The sequence below is a fragment of the Echeneis naucrates genome, chromosome 12 (genome assembly GCF_900963305.1).
Source record: "Echeneis naucrates chromosome 12, fEcheNa1.1, whole genome shotgun sequence".
In the NCBI taxonomy this organism is placed as follows: domain Eukaryota; kingdom Metazoa; phylum Chordata; class Actinopteri; order Carangiformes; family Echeneidae; genus Echeneis; species Echeneis naucrates.
The window spans coordinates 745,483-766,930 of NC_042522.1; the positions used below are offsets into that span (position 1 = coordinate 745,483).

The 21,448-nt window shown below is 40.8% G+C and overlaps 1 protein-coding gene across 2 annotated transcripts; it reads left to right on the forward strand.

Moving 5' to 3' along the window:
- The first annotated feature begins 7,431 nt into the window (after nt 1-7,431).
- dnajc25 (DnaJ (Hsp40) homolog, subfamily C, member 25) lies at nt 7,432-18,462 on the forward strand. 2 transcript variants are annotated; one of them, XM_029516243.1, is made up of 5 exons: nt 7,432-7,854; nt 8,744-8,896; nt 11,412-11,782; nt 13,082-13,181; nt 17,952-18,462. In XM_029516243.1, exons 1-5 carry the CDS (start codon nt 7,435-7,437, stop codon nt 18,072-18,074), a joined length of 1,167 nt encoding a protein of 388 aa, XP_029372103.1. In that variant the 5' UTR covers nt 7,432-7,434; the 3' UTR covers nt 18,075-18,462. The 2 variants fall into 2 exon arrangements, with proteins under 2 accessions (XP_029372103.1, XP_029372104.1); XM_029516244.1 differs by lacking the exon at nt 17,952-18,462 and adding an exon at nt 14,989-17,931.
- Nucleotides 18,463-21,448: the final 2,986 nt, after the last annotated feature.

The following is a 21,448-nucleotide window of genomic DNA, read 5'->3' on the forward strand; positions in this document are numbered from 1 at the left end:
ATGTAAGGACAGCGTTTTACAGGGACTCATTCAAGTTTGTTACCACCTGACATGCCATCATTAGGGAAGATAGTTCAGGAAATAGATGTTAGACCACCTAGGTGGAAGGAGGTTGAGGAGGTAGTCAGATGTGCAAAGGTTTTTTTTTTTTTTTTTTTTTTCCTCAGCCCCAGGGCCAAATGGAGTCCCCTACCCGGTTTATAAAAGCGCACCTGATATCCTAAAGTTTTTGTGGAGGCAATTAGGAATAGTTTGGAAGAAACAGTCTATTCCCAGAGCATGGCATAGGGCAGGAGGTGGTCTTATTCCAAAGGAGAAGGAGTCTTAAAACCTGAGTCAGTTTCGTATGATCTTTCTCCTGAATGTAGCGGGGAAGATTTTCTTTAGTGTAGTTGCACAGAGACAAGCTAGTTATTTTGGAAGGAATAGCCTAACCTGTTGGCTCAGTCCCCCTAGTGGACATTTTAACACACTTTCAGCTACATGCACAAAAATTTTGACATTTCTAGGTGCTCTGGTTTTATCATAGTTACTGAAAATGTGTCGGACAGTATGAGACAACGGCAAAGACAAGTGATGTCATGTCAACAACAATGGGACTGTAAACATGTGTACCATCTTTACACCTTTCTTTCACCTCCAAAAAATCGTATACTGTCATAGAAACAACACCAAAGTGCAAAAATTGAGTTAATTTGCCAGTAAAGGTTTCAACAAGCCTGTTCGCCAAAATCAAAAACAGTCGTACATTGTTTTCTATCGCCGTGAAATACAAACATTCTTCGATCAAACCCCAACTAAAACATTGAATAAAACCACAAGCTTGGCCTCATTTTAAAGCTGAAGATGTGCCCACAGTTCAATTTTATCCATCGTGTCCAGTTAATCGGACATTTTGTCTTTTTTTTCCCTCTGTGCTAATGCTAATTTAAAGGTCCGTCATACTGCGCATCTACTACGCGCAGGCAGCGTCTCCTGTCAATCAAAGTTATGTTGAAAACAAAATTTCCCTCCAATAGCAGAGGCCCTGAGGTTTCCTCTGACGTATAACAATCCCTGATTGGGCCGTTTTTTTTTTTTTTTTTTCACCACAAATAAGGGCTGCATAACTGGACCAGAGCCGCACGGGACATGCACTCACGCGGTGTCGCACACAGTGACGCACCCAGATGGCCCGGATGTCCCTTTAACTCTGTGTTTAATTGGCTTTTACAGTCGTTTTTGTTACTGTCATGAAGAAGTTTGACACTTTTTTGCACCAACATGGCGAATATGGTGTTTATGGTGTTAATGGTGTAAAACAGGCAAAAATATGTCTAATTTAGATTTGTTTGGATAGGCTTTGGACACCATATATTCAGCCCTATAAGTACTATTTTCAAATGAAATTTTACTTTTGTAACTGGTGTTCCTAAAAGCAGTCATGTATGTGATTGGCCCCAAAAAGTTATCTATCAAAAAAAAATGTATATATCACTGAAATCTTGCAGCGTGCATTTTAGCCAAATTGGACCATTTTGGATAGGTTTGGCACGCTGGAGATCACTAAGGGACACTGTTTGGTAAAAACTCTATAGTTCCTCAGTAGTTTTACCTATCAGCCTAAAATTGGGTACACATGTGGACAGGGAGTGTATGAACCATATATGTAAAATTCTACTTTTTCATTGTGAAAATTTTGAGATATCACTGTTTTCACAAAAACTGTCTAACTTGTTTTTTATATTTCCCTAAAATATAATTTTTTTCAATGGCCCTACTTTTTAGAGAATTACTCATTTCAACATTTTAATAGATGTAAAGGTACAGATGTCTTCTTTCATTTAAGCCATTAGCCATAGTTCTGGGATTAGTACTTCTGAAGTTATAAAGCTTTATTTACAGTGATATCAAAACAGGCGGAAATTGCCAAAAAGAGCCTCTGCATCAAGGGGTTAATAGATACTTCAGTACAGAAGGCAGGAATACCAGATTTCACAAAGTGTTTAGAGCACACTAGTATGATTTGGCCCCAGATTCAGGCAGCCAAGAGTGATAAGAGACTTGCATGTGATATTCTTGGACTTAGCAAATTAATTTGGGTCAATGCCACATAGCCTTATTTGGGAGGCGTTTGACTATTTTAGAATGCCTGGAGTAGTTGTCAATTTAGTAAGAACATATTTCCAGGATATCAGACCATGCGTAAGTACAGCAGGCTTTACAACAGGTTGGCAGAGTACGATTTCTCCATTAGCATTTACAATGGCAATGGAGGTAATTATTAGAGCTTCTAGGTGGAGAGAGGCGGCAGGATGGGATGTGCCTTACACTAATTAGGGCATACAATGATGATATGACATTGATACATCGGTGCAATGTATGAAAAGAGTACTTGAGAGACTTAATAAAAACTGAAAGTGGGCTAGTATGAAAATCAAGCCTAGTAAATCTAGAAGTATCTCAATAAGTAGAGGAAGATTAAGCGATTGAAAGTTTGTAATAGATGAAGCCTTTAGATGAAATTACAATAATTAGGGAAAAACCAGTAAGGTGGTACAAGGCAGATTTGCATGACGGAGAACAGGTATTGCAGTTTCGGAAGGATGTTGCTGAGGGAGTGGATAGAATAGACAAATCAGGATTTTCAGGAAAGTTGAAGCTGTGGTGTTTGCAGTTCGGATTATTTTCCAGGTTGATGTAGCCACTGTCGGTATATGAGATTCAGTGTTTCGAGATGTTTAAGCGCTGTGGCACTGTATGGGAAAGGCATATTTCAGCTCCCAGTATATAGTCCAAATCGAGGAGTTTAAATGTACTAAGATTAGGACAGAGCTCCTGTTATCTGGGAGTAAGGATATGGTAGTTAGTAAGGTGGTTCCAAACCCAACCAAGGGGAGAAAGTGGAATCCAAGAATGGCAGTGCAGGAAGTGAAAGCAACTCTTAGGAATACATAGATTGTGGGTAATGTACAGATAGGCTGGGGAGGCTTGAGGCTGGGGAGGCTTGAGGCTGGGGAGGCTTGAGGCTGGGGAGGCTTGAGGCTGGGGAGGCTTGAGGCTGGGGAGGCTTGGGGCTGGGGAGGCTTGGGGCTGGGGAGGCTTGGGGCTGGGGAGGATTGGGGCTGGGGAGGATTGGGGCTGGGGAGGATTGGGGCTGGGGAGGATTGGGGCTGGGGAGGATTGGGGCTGGGGAGGCTTGGGGCTGGGGAGGCTTGGGGCTGGGGAGGCTTGGGGCTTGGCCCAGGCAAACCGGTTTGTAGTAGAGCAGGTCCCAAAGAGAAGAGGAAGCTAGTTGTGGAGCAGGTTTGTAGACAGGAGGAAATATTAAGGAGTACAAGGGCAGTGGCTCAGGCTAAGCAGGGACAGTGGTTGAACTGGGAAGGTATAGAGAAGAAAAAGCTTAGTTGGAAAGAGCTGCGGAGTATGGAGGAAAGTAGTATAAAATTTTTGATAGGGGCAACATGTGATGCATTGCCAACTGCCCAGAACCTAAAACTTTGGGTAAATGGAGACCCGTTGTGTACGTTGTGTTCAGGTACTGCAACTCTAAAGCACATCTTGTCAGGTTGTAAGGTTAGTCTGCCACAAGGACGGTATACGTGGTGACATAACCAGGTTTTAAAAAGCTTAGCTGCAGGCATTGAAGAAAGAGGGAAAGTTAATAAGATAAGGAGGCAAGGTAGCTTAGAGGATGCTGGTGACTGGGAGATGCAGGTGGATTTAGGAGGAAAGCTTGTTGTTCCCCAGGAAATAGCCTGTACAAAGCTAAGGCCTGATATAATTTTGTGGTCTAGGAGTACAATGAGAGTATATTTCATAGAGCTGACTGTGCTGTGGGAGGATTTAGTTGAAGAAGCATATAAAAGGAAAAAGCTCAGGTATGCAGATCTGCGTAAGGATGCTGAGCAGCGAGGATGGAAGGTTAGGATTTGTCCAGTGGAACTAGGATGTAGAGGGTTTGTAGCCACATCTGTTGTTGCGTTGAGAGTTAGGAGGAAGGGGACAGAGTGTGAGGAAAATAGTCAAGGAAATGGGCTCCCAGCAGTGGGAGCTCTTAAGATAGACAGACTCTAGGGAGGAGCAGAGGAAGAAATCCAGGAAGAGGAAGTGTGTTTAAGTGGAGGGTGTGACCTATTTGAGCCTCTTTGAGACCATGCGGTTAGGCCAGGTGAGTTGGCCTGTATTTGTTTGATTTGGTTGGAGTATAGGACTGTTTAGGTGAGTCTGTTTGCTGAATCTGCTAGTGTAGCTTGTCCTCCACCTCCTGCACCCTCTACACTTTCATGCCCCCTACCCGAACCAGGGTCTGTATCCAATCCCTACTCTTATCTCCAACTCTTCTCTTTCTCCCCCCTAGCTGAACGTGGGTCTGTATCTCCACCTCGCTTTCACTGGTGCAGTTGGTGAGAGGTGGGCGTAGTTGACAGTAGTGCTGTTTGAGAGAGTTGTCTTTGTGTGAAGAGCAGAGATGGCTGGCATTAGAGGGGTGACTCTCGGACACCTGTGATCTCTGTCTAGCCTCCTGGAGGTGCTGTGGGACCAACTAGATGAAACACACCGGTTCCCACCTGATGACCCCAAAGACATATTAGCTATCACTGCTCACTGGCCTAGTTAGATATTATCTGTAGGGCACATAAGGCAGGGCGAAAGTTTGTTGTTAGGTAGCAGTGATAGTGATTAACTCCCTAAAACTAACAACAAACTTCAAACTGAGTCTGGTCCATTTTTTGTTGCAGAAGTTTCTTGTGTTTACTCTAAACTTGCCAATTTCAATGCCATATGTCAGAACAAGGTCTAGGATATGATTGTAGCAGTGAGTGGGTTCATTCACATGCTGGGAAAAGCCAATTGATTCTACCAGGGAAAGAAACGCAGAACTAAGGCTGTCACTTTCTACAGCTACATGTATATTGAAATCTCCCAGTATAATGACTTTTATCTGTACTGAGTACTAACTCTGATATAAACTCAAAAAACTCTGATAAGAATTCTGAGTACGGACCAGGTGGACAGTATACTGTAACTAACAGAACTGGTTTTTCACCTTTCCAGTTTGAGTGGAAAAGACTAAGAGTGAGGCTTTCAAAACGCCTACAGCCAGATTTTGGTCTTGGGTTGATTAATAAACTTGATTATTGAAATATCACAGCCACTGTTAGAATAAATGTACATAGAATGATTATTACAGTATTGCTCTACTTGTACTAACCCTGCAAGAATGCAGAAACTTGTGTTTTTCTAACAAGAGCTGAGATCATACCTCCGGAGATAAGCAATGACCTTCGAAGAGGAACATGAAGACAGGGAGGAAGCGGAAACCAGATTACTTCGGTTATGAACTAGCTTCTCAAAGTGTTTGGTGTGTCATGTTTCAGAGGTGTACCTTGAATATGATTATACAATAAGTATCTGTCCACTATGTTGCAGCTGTGTGTTCCCCACCCTTTAGAGCTGCAACGTCATGTAACTAGGGACCACCCTAAGGAAATAAAGATGGGAGAACAGAAGAGATACGTCAGGATGGATGGAGAGTGTAACTGAACATATCTCTATCTGTTCTCCTTGCAAGTAAAATGAGCGCTTTTGTCCCTTGTCTTTCTTCTGTGTGTTTAATAATGCTCTAGGTGGCTTAAATCTGACAGCCACCCACCTCAACCTGTGGTAAGATGGATATGAAAGTTAACATGATATACTATATATTAGTTGACATCTAATATACAGTAGAACACATCAAGAGTTGCAGCCAAGCCAACAAATTCTTCAAAAACACCTTTTTAAAAGGATGACTTCAAATCTGTTTGGTTCGGCTCCTATAGTGAAAATATCCTTCCTTACTTCTCCTTAAAATTTTCATTATTCCCTTTGTTTTATAAATTATACATTTTGATTAAATAATTCAGTGACAATACTGATATAGTAGCTGTAACCATAACATCTAAGTACCGTGGACACCACGTTCTTCTGGGACTGGAAACCCATGCAGACACGGGGAGAGCATGCAAACTCTACAACAGAAAGGACTCAGGCCTGGAGCCAAACCCGCGACCTTTTTGCTGTGGGGCGACCATGTTCAGAGCAGAGTTTAGCAAAATTTCTCAGTGGGGGAGGACCAACATTATAAATTATTTTGTACACTAAATGGACATCTGAATACAACTTCAAATTATCAAAGCTAGGCATTTTATATTGGTTGAGTATTCCACAATGATTTTGTTGTGATTTTCTATCTAAGATTTTCAGGACTTGTTTGTGGAGTGACCTTATGGGTTTCAAGTCAGTGTGTACTTGTTTGAGACCAACATGACATACAATAATAAGACAATCATGGCATTGAAATTGTCAGAGCTGATGAGAGTGAACCCAGGTGCAAAAAGGGGAAGCGAAGCAGAGGTAGTGAGTCCCGTAGGGCAAGAGCTTTTAATCCAAATAGAGGCAGGGGTCATACACAAAAAGGCTGGCAGGATCAGGCAGACAAAACAGGCAAGGAGACGGCAGGAAAATGAAACATAAAAAAACAGTCCGGTCATACACTGGGAGCAAACAATTGGGTACGCGAGAGCGCTTTGCACACAGGAGGTACCAAAGACAATCTGGCAGAGACATGGAGAATGTGGCGGGGTTTAAATACACAGGAACCAACACAGGTGAAACAAATTAGGAATCAACTCATGGAGGGAAAAAGAACAAAGAGGGGAAGTAAATGGCAAATAACAACATGGAACACAAGATTTTCAAAATAAAGCAGGAACAAGACGACGAAAACAGTCTGACAGAAATATGTTTTAGAGGCTTCAAATGTTAATTAATTCCTAAGGTGTTGAAAATGTGTTTTATATATATTTATTATATGTATATATATAAAACACACTATTATTACATTATATTATATTATTATTATTATATTATATATATATATGTGTGTGTTTAAATGTGTGGCTATTTTTTTTATATGGCTTTTAAAGAACGGGATCTTGTTAGAAAATTATTTGAAATAGAATAACAGCTACTTTCAATGCCGATTTTCTCAACATGCAAATATAAATATTATTTTTCCTTTTTCGATTTTTTAAATGATAAGAATTAAAATATTTATGTGTTTTACTGATGGAATGTAGGGGCCACTAACAGCTAACTTACAAAAGAATATACATGGTAAGGAAGATTTAGAGAAATCACAACAATGGCATTGATTTTGAATGGACTTGAAACTTTGAAGGAAACGAAACAAACGAAACAAAACAATAATTGATAACTGGTTGTGTGAAATATTTAATGTCCGAAATTTGAAGAAGAGTGGAGAGGCGAGGGTGAATGACTTATTGTAATGAATGGGTAAAGCCAGCAGGGAGCAGTAATTCAACGGAACGATTTGCCAATTTAAAGGGGAAGTAGAGCTGTGTCCCAGATGAGCCTGCATCATCGTTCTGTCCCGGCGCAGAGTGATGATGCATGCGGCCTGCGACAGCGGAGGCTGAGCCGCGAGCTGGCAGCAGCGTCCTGGCAGCAGCGTCCTGGACGGAAGAGATGGTTCTTTGTCCGGAGTGGAGCCGTGGCTGTGGCCGGTTTGCAGGGCGTTCGAGGGCGATGAAGCCCTGGTGGCGGCTCGCAGTGCTTCTGGTCTCCGTAGCCTCCATGCCAACGGTCACGGCGCTGGTGGAGGGCCTGTACTGTGGCACAGAGGTCTGTTACGATGTGCTCGGTGTCAGCAGGGAGGCCTCCAAAGTGGAGATCGCTCGGGCGTACCGGCAGCTGGCTCGCCGGTACCATCCCGACCATTTCAGGCCAGGAGAACCGGGGTTGGAGAGAGAGACAACGGATTCAGCTCAAAAAAGATTCCTGCTCATCGTAACCGCGTACGAGACATTAAAGGTTTGTCTCTGTCAGAGACTCTTTAAAGTTTCCCGAGTACTTCTTCCAGCACTAAAATGTGTCATCGTGATCTTCGTTATATTCCTACCAACCCTCAAGTTTTCCTGCAATATATTCGAGAGCAGTTAGCTTATTTTTCTTTCATACATCAGTGCGGTGCCAAGGTAGGTACTTTGTATGATCACATCCTGCAATGTTTCTGCGTACGCAGTAGCAGCATTAATCCTCTTTACTGCAGTGTTCATGACTTAATGTCACCTGTGTAACCCCATCAATGAATTCGAATTGGTAAAGCAAAAGAGTGATATTGAATTTTTCCATATTTAATAGATAAAAACTTTAAAGCATAATAACCAAAGAAATATCAACACTGAAAGATATTTAATTTTCCTTTCTCCCTCAAAAATCAGCTCCAACGCCTCTAATGCTCTAAATATTCTATTATAATACCTCTCTCTCTTAATTCTGTCACAACAATAAACTGAGACCAATTTCTCCTCTCTGTGAGATCATTTTTCTGCTTTGTATATATAACATATTACAAAATGCACTATTGAATCATATTTAATTATTTTATTGTAATTATTTTATTTGGATCCACATGGCCAGAGGAATTGCTCAGAAGTATTCACGCCTGACAAGTGAGGGCAGTTTGAGAGAGATGAAGAAAGTGGTATTCACTGAAAAGACAAGAAATGAAAAATAACTTGACAAACCTAATACATGTTTTTATAAAATATGAAGTGCATGGAAAATGTGCATCAGTTACATTTGTGTTAGGGCCTGTATTTATTACCTTTTTAGATCTAATTTGCCTATATGGTGCCAACGCCTCCTGCTTCTTTAGCAACTTTGGTAAAAACAGAAATAAGGCTTTATCTGTGTGCAGGATGAGGATACTCGGCGGGACTATGACTACATGTTGGACCACCCTGAGGAGTACTATCAGCATTACTACGCGTACTACCGTCGACAGCTCACCCCCAAAGTGGACGTCAGGATTGTCATCCTGGTCACCATCTGTGCTATTTCCATTTTCCAGGTATGATTGCAGCTTGTAACGGCTTCAGGACATTTTGGTTGCAATAACTAGAGTTAGGACAAATCCAATCCAATTTTAGTATGGGGTTCTAATACTGACATTCTTTCATTGGACATTGGAATGATGTTGCCAATATGTATACCAAATTGCACTGATCCAGATTACGTAGTCTATTGTTTTATGGATTATAAAAATGTTGCAATGTAATTCTAAGTCCACAGCAAAAATGCCGCAAATTAATCAGATCTCTGATCCATCAGTGAGCAAGCATTGCTCAAAAGACAGAGTGAAATCTGGGCAGTCACTTCAAAATAAGAGCTGAACAACAGACTTTCCAGAAAGTCCATGTGGAAAAAATGACTAATAGGTGAATCTTCATATTGAACAGCCAAATCAGAATCGACTTACAGAATTATAAGTCAAGTACAGCCCTAATAATTCCACAGAGACACTGAATAGTCCCCATATTTAATTTTTTTTTGTTTTATTTCCAGAATTCTATGAGTTAGGCGTACAGGTGAAGTGCTTCACCATTAGTCGTCTTGTATAGAAATTTACTTATAGTTTTTGATAATGCATTGCTTTGCACCTGATGTGTACATGTTTTTCAAATCATTAAGAGTTGTCATTGCAATTTGCACTCCTACACTGTTTTATATTCAAAGTTACAGTTCAAATTAAGTGCTTTGGAATAAACTCCAATTGAATCATTATACCAGCAAAAACAACAATAATAACTGGTAAAAATAAAATTTGAGACTTTTTATTTTTGTGGCATTGGTATTGGCAGAAATCCAAATTCAGGTATCAGAATCAACTCAGAACTGAAAAAAGTGGATAGGAGCATCTCCAGCAAAGAAATGCATCCTCCATATGTCCGACTTGTTTTTCTGGATCATAGATGAAACATCAAATTAATGGGATTTGTTAATAATAGATAAATACAAAATATCAGCCATCTTCTTTAAGGAAATGTCTTGCAGTTTATTTTTACAGGACACACAGGCTCTGTTCAGTCCTGGCTGTTGTTGCATCTGCAAAACAGCCCTGACCCATCGAGGCATGGGCTTCATTTGACTCCTGAAGATGTGCTGTGCTATCTGGTACCGAGATCTGAGCAAAAGATCCTTTAAGGCTTGTTTATCCAGCATACCCCACAAATTCTCCACATGATTGAGATTTGGGAAATTTGGAGGCCAAGTCAACACCTTAAATTCGTCGTTGTGCTCTTCAAACTATCCCTGAACGTTTTTTTTTTTTTGGATGGCATTTTGATGGAATTTTGCATTATGCTGCCGAAAAAGACCAGGCAGGAAAGAGAGATAATGCTTCCGCTAAAGCTGAAAGATGCTTCACTGGTCTTTGGAGGTTAAAATCCTAACTCCAAAGCAAAATGACACAGTTCCGGCTCAACAGTGTTGCTGTGTGTCATATTCACAAAGATAAACTGGACAACTTAAACCTGAAATAGATTTCTTTGCAGTCCATCACAGAAACACATTTTGGTGCTTCCCTTAGGCTAGATTAGTGTACATTCTAGTACATACACAAGGCCTCCTGGTGACTGGGTCTGTTTCTTTCTCCTTCTATTATATTGAATATATCGGTTATTATAGTGAAAGGCACTGAAGATTGTGCACTTACACATGCTTGAGTACATTTAAATAGTACTTGAGAGGCAAGTTTATTTTGAGGATGTATTTTGCACATTCTCTGTGCAGCTTAAGTCATTCCATCTCAACTCAACCAGAGCTTGGCAGTTCAAATGTTTTTTTTTTTTATGTATATAATATATTTACTGTAATTTAAAAAACTAAAGCCAGTCCCTTGTACATTGTGTGTGTGTGTGTTTTTTTTTTTTTTTTTTTTTTTTTTTTTTTTTTTATGGTTATCTCATTCTTTAGCTGTGATAACAGGCACAGCTGAACACAACAGGGTGATAAATGACTCAATAAAAAGCCGGCTTACGTCTGAACAATTTGTCCCCCTCGCTTTTGAACTGATGGGGGACCATCATATCATATAATGTCTTGCTTCAGGGTGGAAAGAGTAATCGCAAGCATGTCCACTAACAACTTGCAGTCACAGGCCATGTCTAGCTGTCCAATTTCTGGTTTCGTAGGAGTTTTGGAGTTTTCCTGTCCCTCTCTGACGGATGTTGGTGCCTTGATGGTATTGTTTGCTCTCAGGGGCAAGGAGTTGGTCATACTCCTCTTGATCTCAAGAGTTGCTGCAAGGTACTTGAGGACTTGTGCCTCCACATGTAGCAACCTTGTGTGAGGCTGATCATATAAGCAATCAAGATGTGTTGGAGCGTTTCTGGACTTGAGCAGACAGTGCAGGTTGGGCCCACACCAAACAGGGATGGAGGTTTTTTTTTAGTGATGGGAGCATATCATATGTAGCTCTGATGTTGAAGCTAATGTTGCTTGCTTCCATTTCACAGAGCTCTCTATAGCATTTTATATTCATATTGATGACACAGACTGCTAAGAACCATTCCTCTCTCTTCCAGTACTACAGCTGGCACAGCAGCTATAATGAGGCAATCAACTACCTGGTGACTGTTCCCAAATACCGAATCCAGGCCACAGAGATCGCCAAACAGCAGGGCCTCCTTAACCGCACGAAGGAGAAGGGGAAAAACCGCCGTTCCAAAGAGGAGATTCGGGAGCAGGAAGAGGAGGTGATCCGTGATATCATCAAAAACAAGATTGATATTAAAGGAGGCTATCAAAAGCCCAACCTGTCAGACATCCTCCTATGTCAGATTGTGCTCTTCCCCTATTACCTGACCAACTACGTGGCCTGGTATGTTTCCTGGATTTATCGCTTCACCATATGCAGAGAGGAGTATGGCGATGAGGAGAAGCTCTACATCATCAGGCCAGTTTTTATGCAAATGTTAACTTTATTTTCTCTAGTTGTGGTTGTTGGTACCAGTACCAATGAAATTCCATGATTCTTGATACCAAATTTGGTCCCACAGCAAAAAGCAGGAAACAGAAGCTGCTTTATACAGAGTGCCTTAACACACACACACATACACACAGTGACTTGACTAAATGACTAATAAGATGGATGATAACTGTTGTACTTCAGATATACCAACAGTAACATTTCAGGACATTAACAGAGTTAAGAACTGAAACTTTCGCTCTCATTATGCTTATGTATAGATTTGGATGTCACACTTTTATTGCTTTATTTAAGTTCAAGTGTTTCCTCTCATATAACTCTTTTAGACCCACATATCTGCTTTTTCACAGCCTTGCTTTTCATTCTAATTTTTTTTTTCTGTTTTTTTTTGTTCACCAAGTCTCCACATATGCACAGTTAGCACAAACTCTGTCAATTATATATATCACTCAAAGACTTCTGTTCACTGGGATTAGAGAATAATGGCTCTTAAAATAAAAACAGAAAGCAGATATGGATTTTCCTTACTCTGTAGATTAAAAAAACAGACCCAACAACTTCAACACAAAAGGTGGCACACCGAGAATGACTTATTCTCATTCTTAATTCTATCCACAAACTCAGGCTTGCTTTGGGTATATAAACAAGTGGCAGCTAGACCTTTTCAATGAGACACTAATGGGTGAAATCACCCTTTGAAGTGTCCAAAGTAGAAGTGTGATTCCAGACATCATTAACAAAGATGGCCAATGAAAATCTGTGAAGAAACAAATAGAAAATCAACAATCCTCCAATCAAAGGATCAGACTGATCCAAATCTTACCAATTTTGTTCACTAATTTGTTCGAAAAAGCTGATTCTCCAAAGAAACAGCAGGTCTCTAGCTCAAACCATTGTGGAGCAGTTGAATTAAAGACAATGTGATGTTTGGGAATGTATACACTTCTGTGGACTCAACAGGATTAATGTACCTGTAGTATTTGTGCATACTACATTTTGATTGTAACTTGTGCCAATTTTCCCAAAAATTTTGATATTATACTCCCCATTAGTCTTTAGGAAATCAGTACCAAAAACATCTATTCAGTATCCATGGCACTTTGGAAAAACTGTGCCATTAGAATTTTGGCATCTTCCTGGTACAGAACAATGGGTTCTTGTGACCTCTCACAATGATAAATGCGATTCATCTAGGCACCTTTTTTTATTTGTTTGTTTTGTGATCATCTTGGCAGTGTCAGACTCTTACTGTGTTTCAACTCTCAGGAGATACATGAAGATGTCTCAACCTCAGTTTGACAGTTTGGATGAAAACACCAGACAGTCCTTCCTGGAGAAACACCTCTGGATCAAAGAAAACTATGAGGTTTGACTTTGTCATTCTTACTCACTTTCAGCTCTTGTGTGACTTTATTCTTCATCCCAAAAGGTTGCCCTGAGGTCAGATGTGAGTCATCCTCTGTAAACTCTGTAAGCCTGCTTCCTTATAATCTTTACCCCACAAACAAAAAGCTAACACAGCTCCTGCCCTTGTTTCTGCAACAAACACCCCCTGTACTACTAGAGAAATGTTTCCATCTCGTTTTTTTTCCTAATGTATCAGTGTTTCTGAAATTAAAGTATAAGTAAAAAAAGCTATTTCAAGAGATGAAAGGAATGAAATGTTGTTTAGCTAAATTTAATGAAACTTGAAACTCATTCAATAGCTTGATGTTTGTCTTCATCACATGAAGCCTACGCCTGGTTCTGTTCTAAGGTTTCGACTCATTATCTTCCTCGGGGATCAATTCCTGGCCAACCAGTCTGTCTCTCTGTGTTACCGTTGTCAACTCATTTCTCTATGAAATTTACCCTAACCAGTCTGCAGCTACACAATCCCACAAACAAAACACTGATACTTTGTGTTCTGGCACATTTCTATCCAAATCAGCATATTTTTTTCCAGGTGCTAGAGTAGCTCCTCTGTTGGATAGGGCAGCCTTATAAAGTAGATGAAAGATTTTTCCTGAAGTCAGTCTTTATATGCATCATTGCAAAAAACCAAACAAAGTAGAAGGAGACTATTTACTGCCTGGATATCAAACTGGTGGCAGTCAGTCTCCATGCATTCTATATGCCCCGGGGGTTCTCACACCATTGTTGTCATTGTTTACAACTCTCCCTGTGCTCTGGCTGAAACTGTGTGTGACGTCATCCACACCATTACCGTGAGGTTTCAGACTCAACATCCTGAAGCCTTCATTGCGACCTCTGGAAACTTTAACCACATTTCACTGGACTCAATCCTGGCTACCTTCCATCAAATTCTTGACTGCCCCACAAGGAATAACAGGACAATTTATCTAATGTATGTATGTTCCCACAAGAACTATACGCCAAACAACAAGTCTTGTATTACCAGAGGTGTCAAGGACCTCCTCAACAGGAGGAAGAAGGTTTAAGTTTAAGAATGTACATTGGGAACTCAAGGCCAGACTCTTGGAGGCAAAAGAAGAATATAGAAGGAAGGTACAGCAGAAATTGCAGTGGAAAGACATAAAGGAGGTGTGGGACGGCATGAAAATCACAAGCGGCAGGAACTTACAAAACAAATTATTGCTTTAGTCCGACCAAAAATGGACTTTTAAAGTACATGTAAACATGTTAGTTCAACTGAAATCGAGTTGAAAATTGTTGGACTAACACATAATGCAATTTAAAGTCGAACTACTGCTGCATGTAGACAGACAGTCAGACTGGAACTGGAGGAGGAGATCTGCACATATGCTAAAGTTTGCGCTAAGCTGTGACCCAGAAGTCAAACAGCATTTAAAATGTAAACGCAAACTTAGGAGGTCAGGCAAAAGGAGCAGTCAAACTGCTACACGTTGACCATGGCAAAGCTCATTTTTGGACGGATACAGAGGCTAACTTTCTTTCAACCTCTGTTGTGGTCTGTGACGTTATAGGTCAATCGGTAGTGGCCCTTTACCCACAAGCCAAAAGAGTGCATATACCCACCTATCGTAGAGGAGGCGACATGATTTCAACAAATAAATAGATTTCACTCCAGTGCATATATACTGGGACAAGAACAGAAGTCTGATTAGATGGCTTTATCTCACTATAACCATAGCTCGACTTAACTGTGCATGTAAACATGCTTAGTGTGTCCCCACTCACACTCTCACTAGCGGCCATCGACAGATGCACCCCTCCCCCAGGTGCAGAGTGAGGACATCTCAACTCCCCGCCCATCATCACAGAGGATTAAGTGAGAGGTGAGCTGAGACTACGCCCCATGAAAGGAGCTGCCCCAGACAGTGTGTGTCCCAAACTACTCAAGTCCTGTGCTGGGGAACTGGGAGAGCCTCTTCAGCGCATCTTAAAATATGAACCTCCAACAAGGGAGGGTCCTAGCACTGTGGGAAACTCCATGCCTCGTCCCTGGCCCTAAGAAGCCTCATCCTTGTTAGCTGAATGACTTCAGGCCTGTCACTCTAACATCATATGTGATGAAGGCCATGGAGCGACTACTGCTCCACTTCATCAGAGCTTCAAGTCCACCATGCACTTGACCCGCTCCAGTTTGCCTACCAGGAGAAGGTGGGCATTGAAGACACCATCATCTACCTCTTGCACAGAGTTTACTCTCATCTGGACATGAAGAGGTGCTATAAGAGTGATGTTCTTTGATTTTCCCAGTGCCTTTAACACCATCCAACCCCTCATACTGGGAGATAAGCTCATGCAAATGGGGGTTGATGCCCACCTTGCATCCTGGATTATGGACTACCTGACTTGAGACCACAGTCCGTTAGGCTGAAAACCTTCCTCTCTGAGACTGTGGTTTGCAGCAGTGGAGCACCTTAGGGGTCTGTGCTTTCACCGGTCCTATTCACCCTGTACACATCTGTTTTCTGCCACAACTCAGAGATAAGCCATCTGCAGAAGTTCGTATATTTCACAGCAATTGTGGATGTATGGTGGACAACTTTGTGGAAAGGTGAAAGCTCAACCATCTCCAGCCGAACACCATTAAGACCAAGGAGATGGTGGTGGACTTCAGGAAGTCCAACCTCCCCCACAAACACGGATGCCCTCTACAGGAAAGGGCAGAGCTGGCTTTTACCTCCTGATAAAACTGATGTCCTTCAATAGCTGCAGCAAGCTCCCTGCCATGTTCTACCAGTCTGTCAGGGCCAGTGTCATCAGTCCCGCTGTTGTGGAAGATGTCCTGCCTGGTTCCTGTCCCAAAGAAGTCGACTCCATCAGACCTCAAAGACTACCAACCAGTTGCCCTAACATCTCATCTGATGAAAGTGCTGGAGAGGCTGGTCTTGGCCCACATTGGGCTGCAGGTGAAGGTTCTGCCTTACCCTCTACAGTTTGCTTACCTGCCCCATCTGGGTGTTGATGAAGCTTTCATGTACTTACTGCAACCGGCTCATAAGCACCTGGATAGTGGAGGCAACACTGTGAGAATCACTGTCTTTGATTTCTCCAGTGCCTTTAACACCAGCCACTGCTGCTGGGCGAGAAGCTGCGGGTGAGGGGTGTCGACACCTCTGTTGCCTCCTGGATTACTGACTACCTGACAGTCAGGCCTCAATTTGCCCATCTGGGCAGGGTTCTGTCTGGTGATCGACTTTGGGAAGAAGAGAATTACTTCAATGCTGCTGTGCATTCTGGGAGAGGATATGGAGGAGGTGGAGGACTACAAGTACCAACCACAGACTGGATTGGAAATCCAACACCGAAATTGTCTACAAGAAGGGGATGGGGAGACTCCTCAGGAAGCCGAGATCCTTCGACGTGTGCAGCAAGATGTTGGACATGTCTGTCAACTAGTACCAGTCTGTGGTGGCCAGTGTACTTTTCTTTGCTTTGGTGTGTTGGGGGAGCAACATTGGAGCCAGTGACAGCAACAGACTGAATGAACTCATCAGGAAGGCTGGCGCCGTTATTGGCTGCAAACGTTACATAGTTGAAAGTGTGGTGGAGAGGAGGAACAAACTGAACAAACTGTTATCCATCAGGGGTAATCCTGATCACCCTCTCCTCCACAGACTGGACAGACAGTGGAGCTCCTTCTCAAACCAACTGTTACAGCTCCACTGTCAAAGGGACAGATACAGGAAATCATTCTTGCCACACACCATGACACTGTACAATAGTTCTCATCTGTCTGACAGAGAAAAGTCATATATCATAAAAACAAAACAAACTGTAACTATAACACCCTATGTAATTGTTTCATTATATTTTTATAGTTTGTATAATTGTCTGTTTATAGTTTTTATTGTATATATTTTTCACATTTTTTTTATTGTTATTATCCTGATGGACATTGTGTCTGCTGCTGCTGTGACATGAGAATTTCCCAGTTTGAGATCAATAAAGTACATCTATCGATCTATCTATAACAATGACTGGCATCCACTAAACAACATATTCTTAATATAGAGGAGCATGTTCAGTGGCAGATTTCTGTCTCTGTAATGCTCTACAGACAGAATGAGGATGCCCTTTCTTCCCAGGGCCATCCAATTTTTTTTAACACTACACAGAAGAGGAGGTTTGAAATAGACTCAACAGAACGAGTCTAGCTCTCTACCCCCATTCCTTCATCACAATGTGATGTCTGCTACAGACTGTTAGGACTATACTTACAGGCTACGTTAGCCCTTTGCATCTCTCCCCCAACCATTGTCCTAAATTCTTATTCTTTTTTTCTACTATATTTCACTGTTGCTTTATCATTTTTATGTGGATGACATGTGGGTAGTGTAGCTGTCATAGGTGTGTGATTGTTGGTTGTCTGTCTATTGTTATATGATTGATATGTATTGTGTGTCTGTTATAATTTGGTGCAATGTATGTTTCTGTGTAAGCTATTGGATGTCTTAAAATTCCTTTGGGATTAATAAAGTATCTCGATCTATCATTTATTGATTTTTGGCACTAAAAATGCAAGGTTGCAAGTTTATTGAAAAGGCCAGATTTAACAATTTACAGCACTATGAGATACATAGATTATTTGAAACCATCTCCCTGCCACCCTGATATGTTAGCCAACCCCCTTCAGCCAACCGAAACCAAATGATTGTAGGTATAACTTTAAAATTGTCCCCTCAATCTCATGGGTGTGTTCCAGACGTACAAAAAGGAGCAGGAGGAGCAAATGAAGGTAAAGATGGCAACTGACCCAAGAATGAAGAGATACCGTCGGTGGATGAAGAATGAGGGACCTGGGCGGTTGACATTCATCGACGAATGAGGGCTGCAAGCTATGTTTCTAACATACACACCTGCCTTAGTGCCAACATACACGGACAAGACATGCCGTGCTGTATGGAGTAATACCTGTACAGAAAGATTAACTATGCCTGTTTATATGGTGAGAGATATTTTCATAGCATTCAGGCCACATTAAGGACATGACCAAGTTGGATAAACTGTGAGTTGAGAAATTCAAGTAATTTTTAAGATTGTTTTTTTTTTTTTTTTTTAAACCAAGTCCATTTCATCTTTACTGAGGTCTAATGAAAGTATTAAACTTCTGTAATTTCAGCTTTTTTTGTTTCCTATTGGTAAAAACAGATTGAGTTTTGGTGCCTGAGTTATATAGAAGTGCTTTAGTTATTTTTAATTCATTTTTGAAGAAAAACAAAGATGATCCAGGTGTGAGGAATGCCTCGTAACCAAAATGCTACCACCTGCAGGCTCTTTGTGCTGCTGAAGAGCATCAATTTAATGTCTGAAGTCTAAACTTAGGGAAGAATATTTGCTTTTTCTGCTTTTATGATGAATAAACCAGGGCCAGGGTGTATTTTTTGCACTTTCTATCTCAGAGCTAGATGAAAGGATGATGTCAATTTGAACCTAAAATATATTTTAAAAAATTCTAGTTACTCCAAAACTTTCTGGATTACATTTTTGATCTTGCTTTTCATCCAGGATTTCTGTCTTTTGTGGTTGATACTCTGTTTCTAAAGAAGTTCAGGTGACCTCTTCCTGTTTTTGTTTCACAACATGGTTTTGCTTATTTATTGTTTCACATTTCCTAATTATTGTATTGAGGTGGCATTAAATTTGGACAATAAATGTACATTCATAGTGTGCATCAACAAGCCAGACTTTTCAACCATTCATTGCTCGATTAATTAACTGGTCAAATTTGTCGGCAACATTTCAATTTCAGAAATCTTTTGAAAATTCCAGCAGATCTGCAGGCCATGGCTCAGTAAAAATTTAAATTCCTTGTTCAACCTATTAATGCTGATATGAAACAGCGATATCCTTGTTTACAAAAGTAACAAAAGCAGCCTGAAAGGAGGTATCCTGTTGGGCTGAAGTGAGGGCAGCACCAGTAAAGACATGCCATATGAAGTGTAATGTATGTATTTCTCAGGCTCTGCTTAAAGAATCCGAAGCACATGGCTTAGGGTGTGTTGTGCAAATGGATTTATGATGTGTGACTTTGCTTTCCTTCTCATATTTACAGTTGCAGAAAATATTGCTGCAACATGTACAAAATGGTAGATAGGTCAAGATGCATCAGTGAGCCAGGCCTGACAAACATCCACACACAGCAACACTGTGCCCTTTGAGAGGGAAGAATGGCCTACAACAATCTGAGTGGTGCTCTGCAAAGTAATGACATTTTGATGACAATTTTGTCATCATATCTCCACATGAGAATCATGAAAAAAAATAAATAAATAAAGTTTATAGAAACGTGAGCAGAGAGATGCTGTTGGAAGAAATCCTTTTGATCCAAATTATCAGTCAAATGATCAAATGTACAAATACAAAAACGCCATATGAAATACCACAAAAGGAAAGGAGAAAACACAAAAACATTCTTTAAACAAAAGATAATAAAAAATATTGAAATATCTCACCAATCAACATCACACTTGTAGCTTCACTTGCAAGAGAGTAAGAGAAGCATTTAAAATGCCATATGCAGCAATGGGCAACACCCACATCAGTGTCATCACATGCTGCAGAAGAGTCATGTTCATATATGGCTGCTGGGTCAACAAAACAGCTTGGAACAAGGCTGTGCTGTGTTGTGCTGTATGTCCAAAATGTGAGAATACCTTAGTTGCTGTATTGACCGCAATTGACATGGAAATAGAGTGCTATTGTGTGATGGCAGCTCCAAACGTAATGCAATATGCATCGTTGGTGGAATCCCAAATTGTGCAAAGTAACTGGTATTCTGGTTACTTACCTGTGCTCCACCTAAATGTCTGGATGACAAAGGCAACAGGACCATTTGTCCAGCTCAGCGTGAGGTCACGTGTCAACCTATGATTGAGATCATGGTCAAATAGGGATTTCAAATAAAGTTGTTCTCCTCTTTGTTCCTTGTCCTCATCATCCTTCCTTCAATTCTTATCCACCTCTCACATTTCCTCCTCCTCTTCCACTCCTTGTTGTAAGCCAATAGTTGTGAAGTTTGGAGTTGGGGGAACTGGCATCTGTTTTGGTCAACTGGTCAATGGGTATAGCATTTTAAACACCAGTCTTCTGAAAGGGAAAAATGACTGGATATCAGACTTCAGAGTCTTAGAACTTTGTGCAATGTATTGCAAATGCTTCACAGCACAAAGGTGTTTTAATGTTTAGAATTTTGGAGATTACATTCAGGAGGCGCTGTTAAGGAGGAGGCATTTCCTGCATTCACTGAAGACCATCACCAGATCCTTGTACTTCCACTTCCACTTAGGGAAACAGGCCACAACAACTGTGTAACACAATAACAAATCCAAGTATTTCTGGACATGGGTTGAATTTAAAGTCTGCCATATACATGAGCAACAGAGCTACAGTAGTTTTGTCCCCACTTACAATACAATATACCAGCTTGACATGGTAGTCTTTATTCAGGACATAAAGGAAAAATCTAGCACAATTCCTTGAGCTTGTCCTTGATAATAAGGGTTGGATGATTAAGGCGCATGAGCGAAAAAAAAAAAAATAAATAAATCAAAGAATAGACTCCTCACATAACCCACTGGGTAATCTAAGAGTGGTGGCAGGTGGAATCCACTCAAGAAAGCCAAAACTACTGAACCTTTCAATAAGTCTATTTTGAACACACTTCACAACAGGAATGAATGCTTCCATGTGTTTGATATGCAGGACTGATGCAAAATTCTTTACACTTGCATAAAAATGTCACATTGATCCTCCATGCTGACATAAAAAAGTCTCATGTTCAAAATGTTGGAAAGAAAACAAAGCACGCCAGAAGGGTTTTTCATTGACAATAAAATCATTAACATAGAAAACAATAACAAAGCAGATTGATTATAGGAGGCCAATGACATTCTAACATCAACAAAAATAAACAGTTTTCATGATAATAAACAAAATGAAATATATATATACATATATGGAAACTCTGTTAGGGATATTAGTCATTGCCATAGTTGTGGATGATCAGTTTAGTGTCATGTTCAACAGTTAATCTGTATCTACTGGCCAAACATTTATATACACTCATTAGCTATAATGTGAGGATCACTTGACAAATTTTTTGCAGGCCCCATTTAGCCATTAGTTACAAAAACCATGACCTATCGAGGCATGGACAGTCAGAACTCTGAAGATACAGTTGCAAGAAAAAGTAGGTGAGCC

Excerpts from the sequence above, each read along its gene's own strand:
- dnajc25 (XM_029516243.1), top strand. The coding sequence starts at position 7,435 with ATGCGGCCTGCGACAGCGGAGGCTGAGCCGCGAGCTGGCAGCAGCGTC. Across the intron at positions 8,897-11,411 it reads GTGCTATTTCCATTTTCCAG|TACTACAGCTGGCACAGCAG; the intron begins GTATGATTGCAG and ends TCTCTCTTCCAG. Across the intron at positions 11,783-13,081 it reads GAGAAGCTCTACATCATCAG|GAGATACATGAAGATGTCTC; the intron begins GCCAGTTTTTAT and ends TTCAACTCTCAG.